This window comes from Rhinoderma darwinii, chromosome 2, assembly GCF_050947455.1.
Source record: "Rhinoderma darwinii isolate aRhiDar2 chromosome 2, aRhiDar2.hap1, whole genome shotgun sequence".
Lineage (NCBI taxonomy): Eukaryota > Metazoa > Chordata > Amphibia > Anura > Rhinodermatidae > Rhinoderma > Rhinoderma darwinii.
Window position 1 is genome coordinate 415,570,805 of NC_134688.1, and position 14,849 is coordinate 415,585,653.

Genomic DNA, 14,849 nt, shown 5'->3' on the forward strand with positions numbered 1-14,849 from the left:
GTGCGAGTTGGGAATACTCCTTTAATAGAATCAGTACAAATCCTTCTTCAGTTTGCTCCCTCTAGGGGTGCTGCAGGCGCCCTGTAAGGAATTTCCCTGTAAGGTTTGGTTCACACCAAGTTTTTGGGATCCAGTGGAACTTTACTATATATTTTTTGAAGATTCCAAAAAAGGTACTAAACGGGATTCAACAGATTTAAATCCTGTTGCATTCTGTTGCTATGGACTTCTATTGTAAAAATAAAAACCAAGATCCATCTGGATCCTGTTCTCCAACAGGACAAATAAAGGAGACTGACAGGATTCAAAAATGTGGTGTGAACACCTTCTTGACAAGAATCCCCCCTTCCCTCTTTTTGGACTATTATACATCATTTATTTTTCTACTTTGATCCAGAAAGTTGGTTTGGTATATTAGTAACCATATTGTACATTATTTCATACATTACTGCTGTTGCTTATAAGTTTCTTTTTTTTAAATGGCAATCTAATGAAGAACATGGACATACATGGAAGGTTTGATTATTTTGACAATTAAGCTAGGGCTACCCGCCGACCTTGGCCGCAACACAGGTCGTGCAGCCAAAGATCGCTGTGTGCCCCTGGATGCATAACATGTAATGAAAGTCAATGTGACTGCTTTGCTGGAAACCTGCTGTATTTCTTGTGTCGGTCAGGTCGCGGTCACGGCAACCCACTGGTCACAACGCTGCCTCATTGACTATTATTACGTGCAATGCAATGTATGCAGGGGCACACAGCGATTTTGGCTGGGAAGTGGCCAAAAACATTATGCAACCCTAGCCTCAAAGGAGTTTTCCCATAATCATTGTTTATCCCCTATCCACTGAATAAGTAATAAATATCTGATCGGTATGGGTCCCACCGCTGGGACCCCCACTGATCACGAGAACGTACTTGTTTTGCCGTTCCCGCAAACTCCTAAGCAATGAAGCGTAGTGCGCACGCTTGACCACAGCTCCATTCATTTCTATTGGGCTGTTGCTCCACTATTTTCAGCAGCCCCATAGAAATGAATTGAGCGGTGGCCGAGAATTTGCACTACCGCTCCATTCCCATGGGGCTCCCAGGAACGGCAAGGTAAGCCAGTCTTGTGATCGGTGGCAGTCCTAGTGGTCGGACCCCCACCGATCAGATATTTATCACCTATTCTGTGGATAAGTAATAAATCCACAGGATGGGTGTCAATCTTTGACCATCTGAAATGTTGTAAAGGTATGTATTGTAGTTATACAAGTGTTCGCATGCTTGGACAACCACTTTGATTTTTACAACAGGTGAATAGTCAAAAATTCACACAATACTTGACCTGCTATACAGCATTCATGGAGTGCACGTTTATACAATGAATGTGTATGTATATACAGCTTACAGCAATACTAAAACAAAGAAGAAAACACACACAAGACTCCTCCTTAATAGTAAAAAGTTCAGTAGATTAAAAAAGTTGCACAGGGTCAGTCAGCAGGCAGTAGCACCACACAGGAAACTGAGAAGTGACTTTCCCACTAAGCTTGAAACACAAGATCTCAAGCCAACGACAGCAGCAGCTTAGCTGAGTTTTAGAATCTGCAGGAGCTCTCCTCCTCATCCTGCCCACATCTCCCCTCTCCTCCTCTGGCTGTGCTGAGCTCCAGTACAGAAGCCGTTGCTAGAGACGCTCGGTCCAGCAGAAACTGCACAGATGTTCAGAAGAAAACGCAGCGTTTCATTCGGGGGTTACGGCTGGTGGGTTCACAAACTTCTCTTATTGATTTCTTTATACTATATATTTAGCTGATACAGATATAGCCTATATCAGGTTCTCATTTAACTCTCTGTGATATGATACATCTTTGACATCATGACTCCTCCTGATATGATGTGTTTTCTGTGTTTTACATAGGACTGCAGGTAACCCTACTGCATTATAAAGTTTTATCTAGATGTATAGTCAATGTAGCATTATGAAATCCTAAAGACATAGACAAATGGATCAGTTACATCTGTTAACTCAATGATCTTTATGCTACGCATAGGTTACAATTATTGCTTATAGGATGTTTTGATGGCAAGTTGATGTTCTCTCCCATTCTGCAACTCTGGAAATGAAAGTGAGTGGTTTACCTGGATTGTTCTATATCCCATAGTATTTACTCAAATGCAGACCAGCAGAGGGGAGGATTCTCTTAGTATTTTAACTTTATTTGTTTTCTTTTTTTTCCCCTTCCCTGACTTGCTTTATTTTGACAGTGGAGAATTATATAGTGCTGCAAGGAAGATTGAGTCTGTCAAATATTGCATTATAGCATATAACCATTGTAATCTAAATACTGTTGGTATGTAATAATGTTGGTAAAAGCACAAATAATATTTTTTGGGTTTGTTTTGAAAAAGCCAAGAATTTTTAAGGCTACAACAACAAGTGTTAACATTAGTGTCATGGTTTCACTTTATAATGGAAGCATTGATACTGTGACAGATCTATTTTTCGAGGGGTCCAAATGGGTACTGACGGACTTGATAGACTTTAATGGGGTTTCTTCGGGGTTCTGGTATTTTTGACAGCAAGAATAGGGTTGGAGACTGCGCTTTATTGCTCTTGCCATACCATTTATAAAAAAGTCATGACACTGTGACTGATCCAAATGGCCACTGACAGATCTAATTGACCTCAGTGGGGTCTGTTGGGGTTCTCTTGGGATTTCTGTTTTTAAGTACATGCAGTATTATTCTTGCCATCTAAAATGAAAGCAACCCCAATTAAACCTACCATCGCAAGTGTGAACACAGCCTTAGTATGTTTCTTTTTAAAAAGACTTGATTATGACGCATTCTATTAATTTCTGTATGACTCAGACTTATGTCAAAGTACCGTTCCGGCAAAAAAATGTTTTCTATCTCTAAGGTCAAAGGGTGAGGGCTGGATGAAAAAGTTTTATACATGCTGTATTAGTTTGCAAGCTTCACCTGTAAGCATAGACTTCATTTTCTACAAGGATCCACAGAGGTGACAACTTGAAAATGATATTCACAGTATGATCCTTCTTAAAGGTTGCAGATTAATCCAGTGGTTACAGTTCCTTAGAGAAAAAGGGATATGTGCAAACCACAGCGTGTGTGATATGGAGAAGAAAGATAGAGTTGGTGGTTTGTGTGCAGAATGACATTGATGTAAATACAGTAAGTTATTTCAGCATTATGGTAAAATGTAGACCTTGTTCACATTGGACTAAATATGAAATGTAAATTATTATGAGGCTCATACATCTTCTGTAAGTTTGTATGAGGCTCTGTCTTCCATTATAACAGGTAGAGCCTAAAAAATCCTGGCTGATCTAGTTAGTTGATGATCGGTCTGTCAGTTTTTTGTTGTTTTACAAGATAGAATAGTATAGCAGACTTCGCTATTCTGTTCATGAAAGAGCTACAGAAACCTGACAGAATGACCGTAACTCCAGTGTGAACAAAGCCTAAATATGTTTGTAGGTTCATCATGTACAGTACAGTACAGTGACCAATACTATGATCGGGTTAGTGGGAGTATTCTGGTCTCTTTTTCCTTTGACAAAATGCAAGGGGTGGACAAAATTAATTGAAGTAGCTAACAACATCTTGAGTATTTAAGCCATATGGCCATCCATTACCTTCAGAATAACGTCAGTTTGTCTTGGAATGTCCTGATACAGTAATTTAACTCTATGTATGATCACTATTTAGAGGGGTTGATCTACAAGGTGTAATGAGAATAATTTCCCAAAAAATAATTTTATTAAAAAAACATACAATTAGGCTCGATCACCTCCAAAGTAAGTCCCCTAGGACTGAACACAACAGTTCCAGCGACCCTGCCATTAGTCGTAGCAGTGTAGAAGTCTTCATGTCAGAGGTTGTTTAGAGCTCTCGTTGCAACTGACTGGACATTTTCAACAGTAACCAAATGGTGTCTTCAGGTGAGTTTTGGGGAACAAAAAAAAGTCACACGTACCAAGTCAGGGCTATAGGGTGGGTGAGGAAGGGTAAGGATGTTTTTTTTGTGCCAAAAACTCCCTCACAGCCAATGACGTGTGACTCGGTGCATTGTCATGGTGGAGGATGCAAGTTATGGCAATGTCGGGACGCACTCGCAAAACCCTTCTCCTCAAATACTCCAGGACCTGTAGGTAAAAAGTCTGGTTGATTGTCAGTCCTGGTGGTACAAATTCTTTGTGAACAACTCCTTGACAGTCCAAAAAAACTATGAGCATTGATTTTGACTCTCGATTTGCTCATGCAGGCTTTCTTCGGTCGAGGTGAATTGGGAATCTGGCATTCTGAACTCTGCCTTTTTGTTTCAGGATCGTACTCAAAAACCCATGTTTCAGCTCCATTAATCACTCTACGCAAAAGTCGGGCTCAGTTACATAGTTACATAGTTAGTACGGCTGAAAAAAGACACATGTCCATCAAGTCCAACCAAGGGAAGGGAAAAGGGAAGGAAAAATTTCTACACATAGGAGCTAATATTTTTTTGTTCTAGGAAATTATCTAACCCTTTTTTAAAGCCATCTACTATCCCTGCTGTGACCAGCTCCTGCGGTAGGCTATTCCATAAATTCACCGTTCTTACTGTAAAGAAGCCTTGTCGCCTCTGCAGCTTGAACCTTTTTTTCTCCAGACGGAGGGAGTGCCCCCTTGTTTTTTGAGGGGGTTTTACAAGGAACAGGATATCACCATATTTTTTGTATGTGCCATTAATATATTTATATAAGTTAATCATGTCCCCCCTTAGTCGTCTTTTTTCAAGGCTAAATAGGTTTAATTCTTTCAATCTTTCCTCATAACTTAAATTCTCCATGCCCCTTATTAGCTTCGTTGCTCTTCTTTGTATTTTTTCCAACTCCAGGGCATCCTTTCTATGAACTGGAGCCCAGAACTGAACTGCATATTCTAGATGGGGCCTCACTAATGCTTTGTAAAGTGGCAATATTACATCTCTGTCCCGCGAGTCCATGCCTCTTTTAATACACGACAATATCTTGCTGGCCTTTGAAGCAGCTGATTGACACTGCATGCTGTTATTGAGTTTATGATTTACAAGAACACCCAGATCCTTCTCAACAAGTGAATCCGCCAGTGTAGCTCCCCCTAGGACATATGATGCATGCAGGTTGTTGGTACCCAGATGCATAACTTTACATTTATCTACATTAAACTTCATTTGCCAAGTGGACGCCCAAACACTTAGTTTGTTTAAATCTGCCTGCAATTCACAAACATCTTCCATAGTCTGAACTATATTACATAGCTTGGTGTCATCTGCAAAAATAGAAATAGTGCTATTAATCCCATCCTCTATATCATTAATAAATAAGTTGAATAATAGTGGTCCCAGCACTGAACCCTGGGGTACACCACTTATAACCGGTGACCATTCAGAGAAGGAATCATTGACCACAACTCTCTGGATACGGTCCTTGAGCCAATTCTCAATCCAATTACAAACTATATTTTCTAAACCTATAGTCCGTAATTTACCCATTAGGCGTCTATGGGGGACAGTGTCAAATGCCTTTGCAAAGTCCAAAAACACTAAATCCACAGTGGCCCCTCTGTCTAGACTTCTGCTTACCTCTTCATAAAAACAGATTAGGTTAGTTTGACAACTTCTGTCCTTAGTAAAACCGTGCTGGCTGTCACTTATAATGCTATTTATTGTCACATAATCCTGTATATAGTCCCTCAATAGCCCCTCAAACATTTTCCCCACGATGGATGTTAAGCTTACTGGTCTATAATTACCCGGGGAAGACCTAGAGCCCTTTTTGAAAATAGGCACCACATTTGCGCTGCGCCAGTCCCTTGGCACTATACTAGTCACTAGAGATTCTCTGAATATTATGAAAAGGGGGACAGAAATAACTGAACTAAGCTCTTTAAGAATTCTAGGGTGTAACCCATCTGGTCCCGGGGCCTTGTGCACATTTATTTTATTTAATTTATCTTGGACCATATCTACATTCATCCAATTCAGTATATCAACTGATATATTAACAGCACTGGCACCGGCTACATCAGCTGCTCTTTCTTCTGTTGTATATACAGAGCTAAAGAACCCATTTAGTAACTCTGCCTTCTCTTGATCCCCTGTGATCAACTCCCCATTACCATTATCTAGGGGTCCTACATGTTCAGACCTTGGCTTTTTAGCATTTATATACTTGAAGAATTTTTTGGGATTTGTTTTACTATCCTTGGCCACCTGTTTTTCATTTTGTATTTTTGCTAATTTTATTACATTTTTACAGATTTTATTAAGCTCTTTATATTTTACAAAGGCTACAGCTGTACCCTCAGATTTGTATTTTTTAAATGCCCTTTTTTTTGTCGTGTATTGCCCCTTTCACAGAAGGTGTAAGCCATGTGGGGTTTAATTTGAGTCGTTTATACTTGTTACCTATAGGAAGAAATTTTGCACTATAATAACTCAAAGTAGATTTGAAAATCTCCCATTTATCATTTGTTCCATTATTTGACATTAGTTCTTCCCAGTCCATATCCTGAATTGCAGCCCTCATCCTGGGGAAATTGGCTTTCTTAAAATTAAATGTTTTTGCCCTCCCAGCCTGCGTTTGTTTTTTACAGTATAGGTAAAATGTAACTATATTGTGATCACTGTTACCGAGGTTTTCACGAACATTGACATTCCCAACAAGATCTGCATTATTAGAAATGACCAGATCCAACAGAGCTTCACCTCTAGTCGGGTCTTCCACAAACTGGCCCATAAAATTTTCCTGCAACAGGTTGAGGAAATGTCTCCCCTTTGCAGTTGAAGCCGAACCATGACACCAATTAATATCCCGGAAATTAAAATCTCCCATTATCACTACAGTACCCGCCTGTGCAGCCCGCTCCATCTGTTTATATAGCTGAACTTCCATCTCCTCAGTTATATTGGGGGGTCTATAGATTACACCAAAAGTAATTTTTTTCAGTGTTTACCTCCCTTTCTAGTTCCACCCACAAGGTTTCAACCTCCTCACAGTCTTCACCCACTATTGTCTCTTTCACACTCGCCTTCATATCACTTCTCACATACAGACATACACCACCACCTTTCCTATTTGTCCTGTCTTTACGAAAAAGTGTAAAACCCTGTAGATTTACAGCCCAGTCATGTGAAGAGTCCAGCCATGTTTCAGCAACACCAACTATATCTATATTTTCTTCCAGTATCAAGGCCTCCAGCTCCCCCATTTTACTTGCTAGACTTCTGGCATTTGTGAACATACACTTTAACTTGCCTGTCAGTTTTTCACTTTTATTATCAGAAATGTGATTTGACATTAATCGGTCCTTTTTATTTACACTGATGTTTTGTAACGAAAGGATCTCCTTATCCTGTTGTCCAGTCCTCTCCCCACATTCTGTTTCTCCCCCCACCAATATAGTCTGACCCCTCTCTAACCTGGCTACCCCTTTTCAAACAATCCAACAGTTCTTGGGAAATTAACTGATTATTTTCCTTCTGCTCATCAGACAAGTTTTTTGTGATGAGTTTTGCACAAATTTTCCTCAACTGTGGATGGTCCAGTCATATGCTTGAGATACCCCCGCAACAACCTCCATCCCCACTTTCCTCATGCAGCCCTCGTGGGGAGCGTAAAAAAATAATTTTCATTATTAATATTGTCAAGGATACTGGGAAGGAAAGTTATTTCACACTTGAAAAATAATACAAGTGACACGTATGGAGGTTGACACACTCCTGATGCCCATGAAAACACATTTGAATCTCTGTAGTGTTATAGGCATGTTGTCAGCTTGGGATATGGCAATATTGTAAGAAACTATTACCCCCTCCTTAACGACACGTGACAGATATTTTTGTCATGGACGGGTGCTAGTTCCCGCATCATGACTGATATATTTGTCAAAATCTCTTGGGTACACTTGGAAGTACCTATGAGATCATTGGGACAAATATACCCGTCATGATGCGAGAACTAGCACCTGCCCGTGATGAATGTGTCCAGGCTTCTGCTGCAACTGCTGGGATCGGACTAAACTCTAATCCTGGCAGTTTAATCACTTATATGCCATGGTCAATACATATTGACTGCATCATCTAAAGTGTTTGACAGAGGCAGCGGGCAGTGTAACACTGACAGGCAATAATGCTATGGAATACTAAGCATTCCAAAGGAATTATCCAAACAATCAAAGGATTTAAGTCCCCTATAGGGGTCATAAAAAGTAGAATTATTTTTAGTAAAAAATAGTCATCGTCCACAAAAAATAAAAAGATAAACTAATTATTTACACCACATGGGACATAGTGTAAAAATAAAATAAAAGATGATGGATTTGCTTTTTTTTCCATTTCCCCCCAAAGCGAATTGATAAGAATTAGCAAATAAATTATATGCACCCTAAAATGGTACCAATAAAAAAAATACAACTTATCCCGCAAATAAAAAAAAAAACAATCCTACGGCTACATCAACGAAAAAAAACCAAATAGTACTAAAACGTAGAAAAAAACAATACGTATTTGCTATTTCCGCATTTGTACTGACCCATAGAATAGAGTTAACATGCTGTTTTTACGGCACCATAAACAGCGGAAAAAAAAGACGACTGTTTTTTTATCATTCTTTTTCTTAAAAATTAATACAATGTACTCAAATGATATGTACCCCAAAATGGTGGCATTAAAAAATACAACTCATCTAAAGAAAAACAAGTTTCATACAGCTAAATTGACAGAAAAATAAAAACGTTATGGGTCTTGGAATATGAAAAAATAAATTTATTTGGTCATTAAAGCCCAAACAGACCTAGGATAAGGAAAATTTTGAACGTTGTCGATGCACAAATTTTTTGGTTTTTATTTTTACTCCCCTATTTACCCCTCAACAAGAAAAAAAAAACACAAATAAATAACTTTTCAACAAAGCCGCTTAAAATTTTCAAAACTGATCTAAACTTATCCAACCAGGGTTTCCATAGACACAGAAATGCAACCACTTTTCCTTTGTTTTTAAATACATATACCTCAATAAAGAGGACCTGTCAATAGGTCATATAATTTGAGCTGGTTAACTGACCTAAATAGCACGGTATCCTTGATTCCAGCGCTGTTTTTCTTTTTTTTCCTGAACCCTCCACTCCCCATTTCAGAGATATGGCCCACTGATGTGTTGGCTCCCTCTATGCTAATTTGCTGTAGTTAGCCAACAGGGCGTGAACTACCCTCCAGCTACCTCATGCTGATTGGTCAACATCAAAGGCAGGGAAGCTAGCTCCAACCCATTGGCTAACTACAGCAAATTAACCTATAGGGAGTCAACACAACAGTGGGCCATATCTCTGGAATGGGGGAAAAAAAAACGCCTTGGAATCAGGGAGACAGAACTATTCAGGTCAGTTAACCAGTTCAACTTACATAACCTAGTGACAGGTCCTATTTAAGTAAATATCTATGACATTCATTCCTCCACCTTGCAAGGGAGGTCACAGTATTTGACACCCACAAGTTTGCAATAAACTTCCTTGCTACAAACAGGAGTCTTAAAATAGCTATAGTACGGGTGCCACTGGTTGAGATTAACATCTTTTTTACCCAATGAGCAAATTCTCGGGTCCAGAGGTATTTTCACATCAAATATCAATCCCACTAACCTAGTAAAACCCTATATATAGTCGATGTAATACCTTTTATTCTGACTACTGAGGTTATTAAATTAATAGGGCTTTTATCAAGCGTGGAACAGACATAATTGTCTTTTGTAGTCACGAATGCATGTTTAAACTGATAATAATGAAATAGATCATTTTTTGTGAGAGTAAATTCTTGCTGTAGGGTGTTAAATGATTTAAAACAAATTTCAATAGTAATATGTGACATCAAAACAATGCCCTTGGATATCCAGGACTTACTATCTTCCTTCAAATTAAAGGGGGAGCAGGGTTGGTCAAAATCTTCCTTCGATAAATAGGCGTTGAAGTGTTTTCGGTGTAAGCGTAGTGTCAAGCATGATAGGAGGCCTGGGTTGGTTGTACAATATGCTTGAGTTGGTGTGTGTTTCAAATTATGAGAGGGATATGTTCAGATTAGCATTTTGTTTGGCTTTATTTGCAGCATTTCAGGTTGGTGAATCTGTGTCTCCTAGGATATGTCAGGGCGGTTTACTAAGGATGAGGTTCAAAAGTGATGTTTCATTCAAAAAAATCCAAATGGAGCATGTTGGTAAGGGTTCTGTGGTGGTTTTATATGGTTTACCTGGAGCAAGAGTGTGCCCCATGCATTGTATGGATGAATACTTTAGGATTAGGCCTGTAAGGCATGGTGCTTGCTGATTCATGTGGATGGGTCGGCGATCCCATGTTTCAAGTTTGTGTCCATTTTTATGCTGTATGTACTCCTTTAAAAGGGACTACTGAGGCCACTCGGTGGGGCCCCAGAACGGATGTTGTGTAGAAGATTGGATGGCGGGAGTTTGAGCCTTTCCGTTTATATGCTTGTTTTTATTTGTTGTAAGATTAGAGTTCTGTGCTCTCTGTAGTTGTTTGTATTCTCTTTTAGGACCACCTGCTTGCCTTGGGTGGATTGTTGGCCACTCATATATTTTATTTGGGTCCCATCAGTGCGGACGCTCATCCACCTGGATGTCAGTAAGGATTCTTGAATGAAGTGGTCAATGTATGTTGGATTGGTGTAAGGGACCTGCAGCCTGCGGGGTAGGGTCTTGTCAGAGTTCCAGTGTTATGACCGTCTTGTTAGTCTTCCTGACATGCTTGTTTTGAATGCCGGGTGGGAACAATTTTTGAGTGTGTATATCCCGGGACCTCATCCAAGACATCAAGCTAGATCTGCAGCATCTATGGACCACATTTCCAGGATTGTTAGTAGTATGATGGTAGGGTTTATGGTAGGAGTTCATCAGCACTCCCTTAGTCATAGATTTCACTATAAATAAGAATATGAGCATAAACAATAGGAAATGGACAGTATTCAATGCCAAAGTCACAATCGTATGCATGGTGCAAGTCCTTACAGGGGCTAGGTTCAGCTGACCCTGTGCGTGAGAGAGGCCGCTGAGCCGAAACATTAGACGGCTGGATTAAAACCACTTTTTTTTTTTTTTGCATCAAGACGTGGCTACTGTCTATTTTTCTTTACCTTGTATAAATAAAAACATAGGATTGCACATCAACATGTAAAAGTCATCTGGCAGAATTCTGGGGGAACTGGAGTTTTTGTTCTTCACATTAGCGACTAAGTGATATAATGGTTAATTCACCTCCGTCAGGCACATGATACAACCCTCCATTAATGGCCAAAGCCACCGCCGGACAGGAATGACAATGCGGCACCCCTCAGTTTATAGTCAAACCCATTGATTGACGGAATACAAAAGCAAACAATATAATGAATTGTATCTAAACAAGTAAAATGATCTGCATACAGTCCTTCACCCAGAAGCTCTATTCTCAAAACTGCAAGGTATCACTTCCCACATACTCTCCGATCTTTCTCTACCTCTTACATTTATTCCCAATACAGTCAGCTTAAATTTACATTCTACATCCAGCGATTGAGTGAGAACGCGCACGTTCACTCATAAATCAATCGCTCTGCGCTTCCTCCTCCATAATATCTGCAATCACAATATGTTGAAAGCAGCAACTATTTGGCGGCAGAAGTTAAAGAGGAACTGTGAAATAAAGTCAGAACCTCCTATGGAGTTATGTTGTTTTAAATAAAATGTGCACAAATACAATTTACACAATCTTTGTTTTTTCTAAAATTTTATTTGCTGTCTTTAGCGTATATCTCTGGACTTACCTAAATTTTAGGAAGCAATGTTTTCTACATGGTAACCTATAAATGCATGAATTAAAGACATTTCTTGGAAACATAAACCTTTAATTTAAAGGCTAAGCCCACCTTGGCAACCATGTCTTTTGTATTACTCCAATGTATGTAAAAAAATAAAATTAAAACAACTTTGTAAATAGTCTTTAAAATGTTCTACCATCTAGAGTTGACAGCTTCTATACAGGCCTATATGGTAACCGTCTACAAACAGTCTGATTGCTGCAGTGGTCACATGCTATGTGCAGGTAAGCATCCATTGGGAGTGCCGCCGGTTCATCAGCACTGGACCCCTTTAAAGAGGACCTGTCACCAGTTCAGTAAAGACCAATTTTCTATCTCATATCAAAGGTGCTGTCACACCGATGATGTTAGTATAATTTGTATCCCAAATCGTTTTTTACTTTCCGACATAAGAACCATTTTCTTATTATGCTAATTAGGCTATACTACCTAAGTGGCGGTAACACTGAGGTTTCACGGGGGGCGGTGTCTCGGTTGGCTGTATGACGCTGTCCTATTAGCGTCACACAGTTTCTCCTCTTCCCTGTACAGAGTAATCTCCGCTTCTATCGCAAGATCATGGTGTGCAGGGAAGGGGAGAAGCTGTATGACACTGATAGGACAGCGCCATACAGACAACACAAACACGGCCCCCAGTGAAACCTCAGCATTACCGCCTCATTAGTTAGTATAGACCAATTATCATAATAAGAAAATGGCTCATAACTCGGAAAGTAAAAAACTGATTGGGATACAAATTGCCATCAACAGCATGACAGCGCCTATGACAGGAGGTAGGAAATTGGGCTTTACTAAACTGGGGACAGGTCCTCTTTTAGTATGTTCTTTCAAATGTTTGCTTATACATACAGGGTTATCTTGTGCCATAGCAAAGTGTTAAAGCTACTTCACTTTAAAGGCTATGCACACTTTTGTAAGCATTTTTATTTTTTATAAAATCAATGTTTAAGGTGCTTATGAATTTGAAATTTTTTTTAAAATTACTTTCATTAAAAATTTTGCCTAGTTTTTCCGACACAGCTTCTCTATACGTAGAAGCTGTATTGTTCGGAGTGAGCTGATCTAACTTAGATGTGATCGATATTATGGTGGTCCTGTGTGTTAGACACAAGATCTGCTTTCAGTCGAGCCGTCAGTTCAGCTGGACTGACGGAATTGGCTCTTAGCAAACGGCACAGCTTCTATGTATAGAGGATATCTAAAAGCTGTATTGGAAAAACTAAGCAACATTTTTTTAAAAAGCACAAATACATTTTTTTTTCTTAAGCACCTAAAACATTGATTTAATACAAAAATAAAATACCTGCAAACAAGTACATAACCTTTAAGTAATTTCTCCCTTCATTGCTTTATTTAAACATTCCTTGTCCTTTTCACCTATGTGAAAATAAAGTTTGCTGCCTTATTTAACTATACGTTGCTGTAATTCTTGCTAGTATCAGATTTAAACATGGGTCATGATGACATGCTAAAATATTTCTATGCCCAAGAAAACTATTATGTTTGTGTGTGCCAAGTTCATCATCAGAAAAACATTGGACCGTTTCAGTGGCAGATGATATGTTCCTAAATGCCAGAGGGCACCACTCATATCTCAGAGGGACTTGTTATTTCTGCATGAAATATTTTCTGCAACAAATCAGAATGGAAAATACGTCTTGTACATCAAAGGGGAGGATTAGGAAGCTATAAAAATGAGTTTAATGGCTTCTTATGATATCCATGGTCTCCTAACCATGTTATATAATGTATTGTTTACATAGAGTAGACTTTCTACAGTTTAATCTACGTGTAGCTTTATCTACTAAAAACTAAAAGGGAACTGCTTGAATGAACGGCAAGCTGTACAAGTCCCTACCTTTGATTATCATTGGCTTCATGGTTGGCCACACAGTGCAAGGTAGAAAACAATCTCCTGTTGGTACTTGGAAACTGTCAACAAGCTGCTGTTTGTACAACACTCATGACTCGTAGTCTGTATGAAAAATAGCAGTGAATTTACATCTCGGGAGATTACTTGGCGCCCTAGACTTCACCTCTTATAAAATAAAGCAAAACATTGTGGTATGCTCCTCATAATATCTAGCACGCTCCGCAGGCTTCCCCTTGTCTCCAAGGTTTTCCTCCTCTCATGTATATTTTCATTTCAGCACGGCATCCTTACTCCAGGGCTGCCTATAGACACCGGTCTACCTTGTCTGTAGGTAAATCCGGACATTAGGAAAACAATTCAGAGTGCACTAATTTGTATAGCCACAGCTGATGAGTGCTATGTATCTGTGGTCCAGTACTTAGGCATAAGAAAAGAAGCATTGCGCTTGTATATGTAAAAAACAAACAAACCGCGTAAATAATTAAAAAAATAAACATTGCGCTTGTAGGAAGAACATTCGGCCAAGTTAGGCTGGGTTCACACAGAAAAATCTGCCTCAAAATTCAGTTTGGAAGTTTGAGGTAGATTTTCCTCTGCCTGCACGCCGATTTTCGCTGCGTTTTTCACCCGCGGCCATTGAGTGCTGTGGGCATAAAACACAGAGAAATACGCTTTCTCTGCCTCCCATTGATGTCAATGGGAGGTCAGAGGCGTAACCGAGCAAAAAACCGACTCGCGGGAGAAAACCGCCTCCCATTGAAATCAATGGGAGGCATTTTCGGACGGTTTTTGGTGAATTTTGCGGCACAGTTTCCGCGTCCAAAAACTCAGTGTGAACCCAGCCTTAAAGGGTTATTCCCACCTAAAGCCTTTTATTTTATTTTTCCTTAATTTCAATAAAAATTCAAATCTATGTCTAATCAATTCATCCGATCCAAAATATTACCCCAGAAGTGTCTTTCCATCCTTTTTCCTTGCAGCACATTAATTTCAGCGGGAGCAAATGTACACGCTTTATGCCTTCTCCGTGCGACCTCCCAATGTTTATAGATCCACTAGTACTAGCAGTCTCGGGAGTAAACCTTGCAG

The 14,849-nt window shown here is 39.5% G+C and overlaps 1 protein-coding gene across 2 annotated transcripts in view; it reads left to right on the forward strand.

Annotated features, from left to right (window-relative positions):
• Positions 1-14,849, forward strand: part of RAP1GAP2 (RAP1 GTPase activating protein 2) — a 669,125-nt gene that overhangs the window by 148,752 nt on the left and 505,524 nt on the right. Inside the window, exon 1 of one of the 2 annotated variants that reach the window (XM_075854235.1) lies at positions 1,684-1,749. The exons of the other annotated variant lie outside the window; for it this stretch is intronic. Coding sequence (XP_075710350.1) covers positions 1,706-1,749 — 44 coding nt within the window. The 5' untranslated portion in view covers positions 1,684-1,705. Of the gene's footprint in view, positions 1-1,683; positions 1,750-14,849 lie in introns of those variants that run through there. 2 annotated transcript variants of the gene reach the window in all.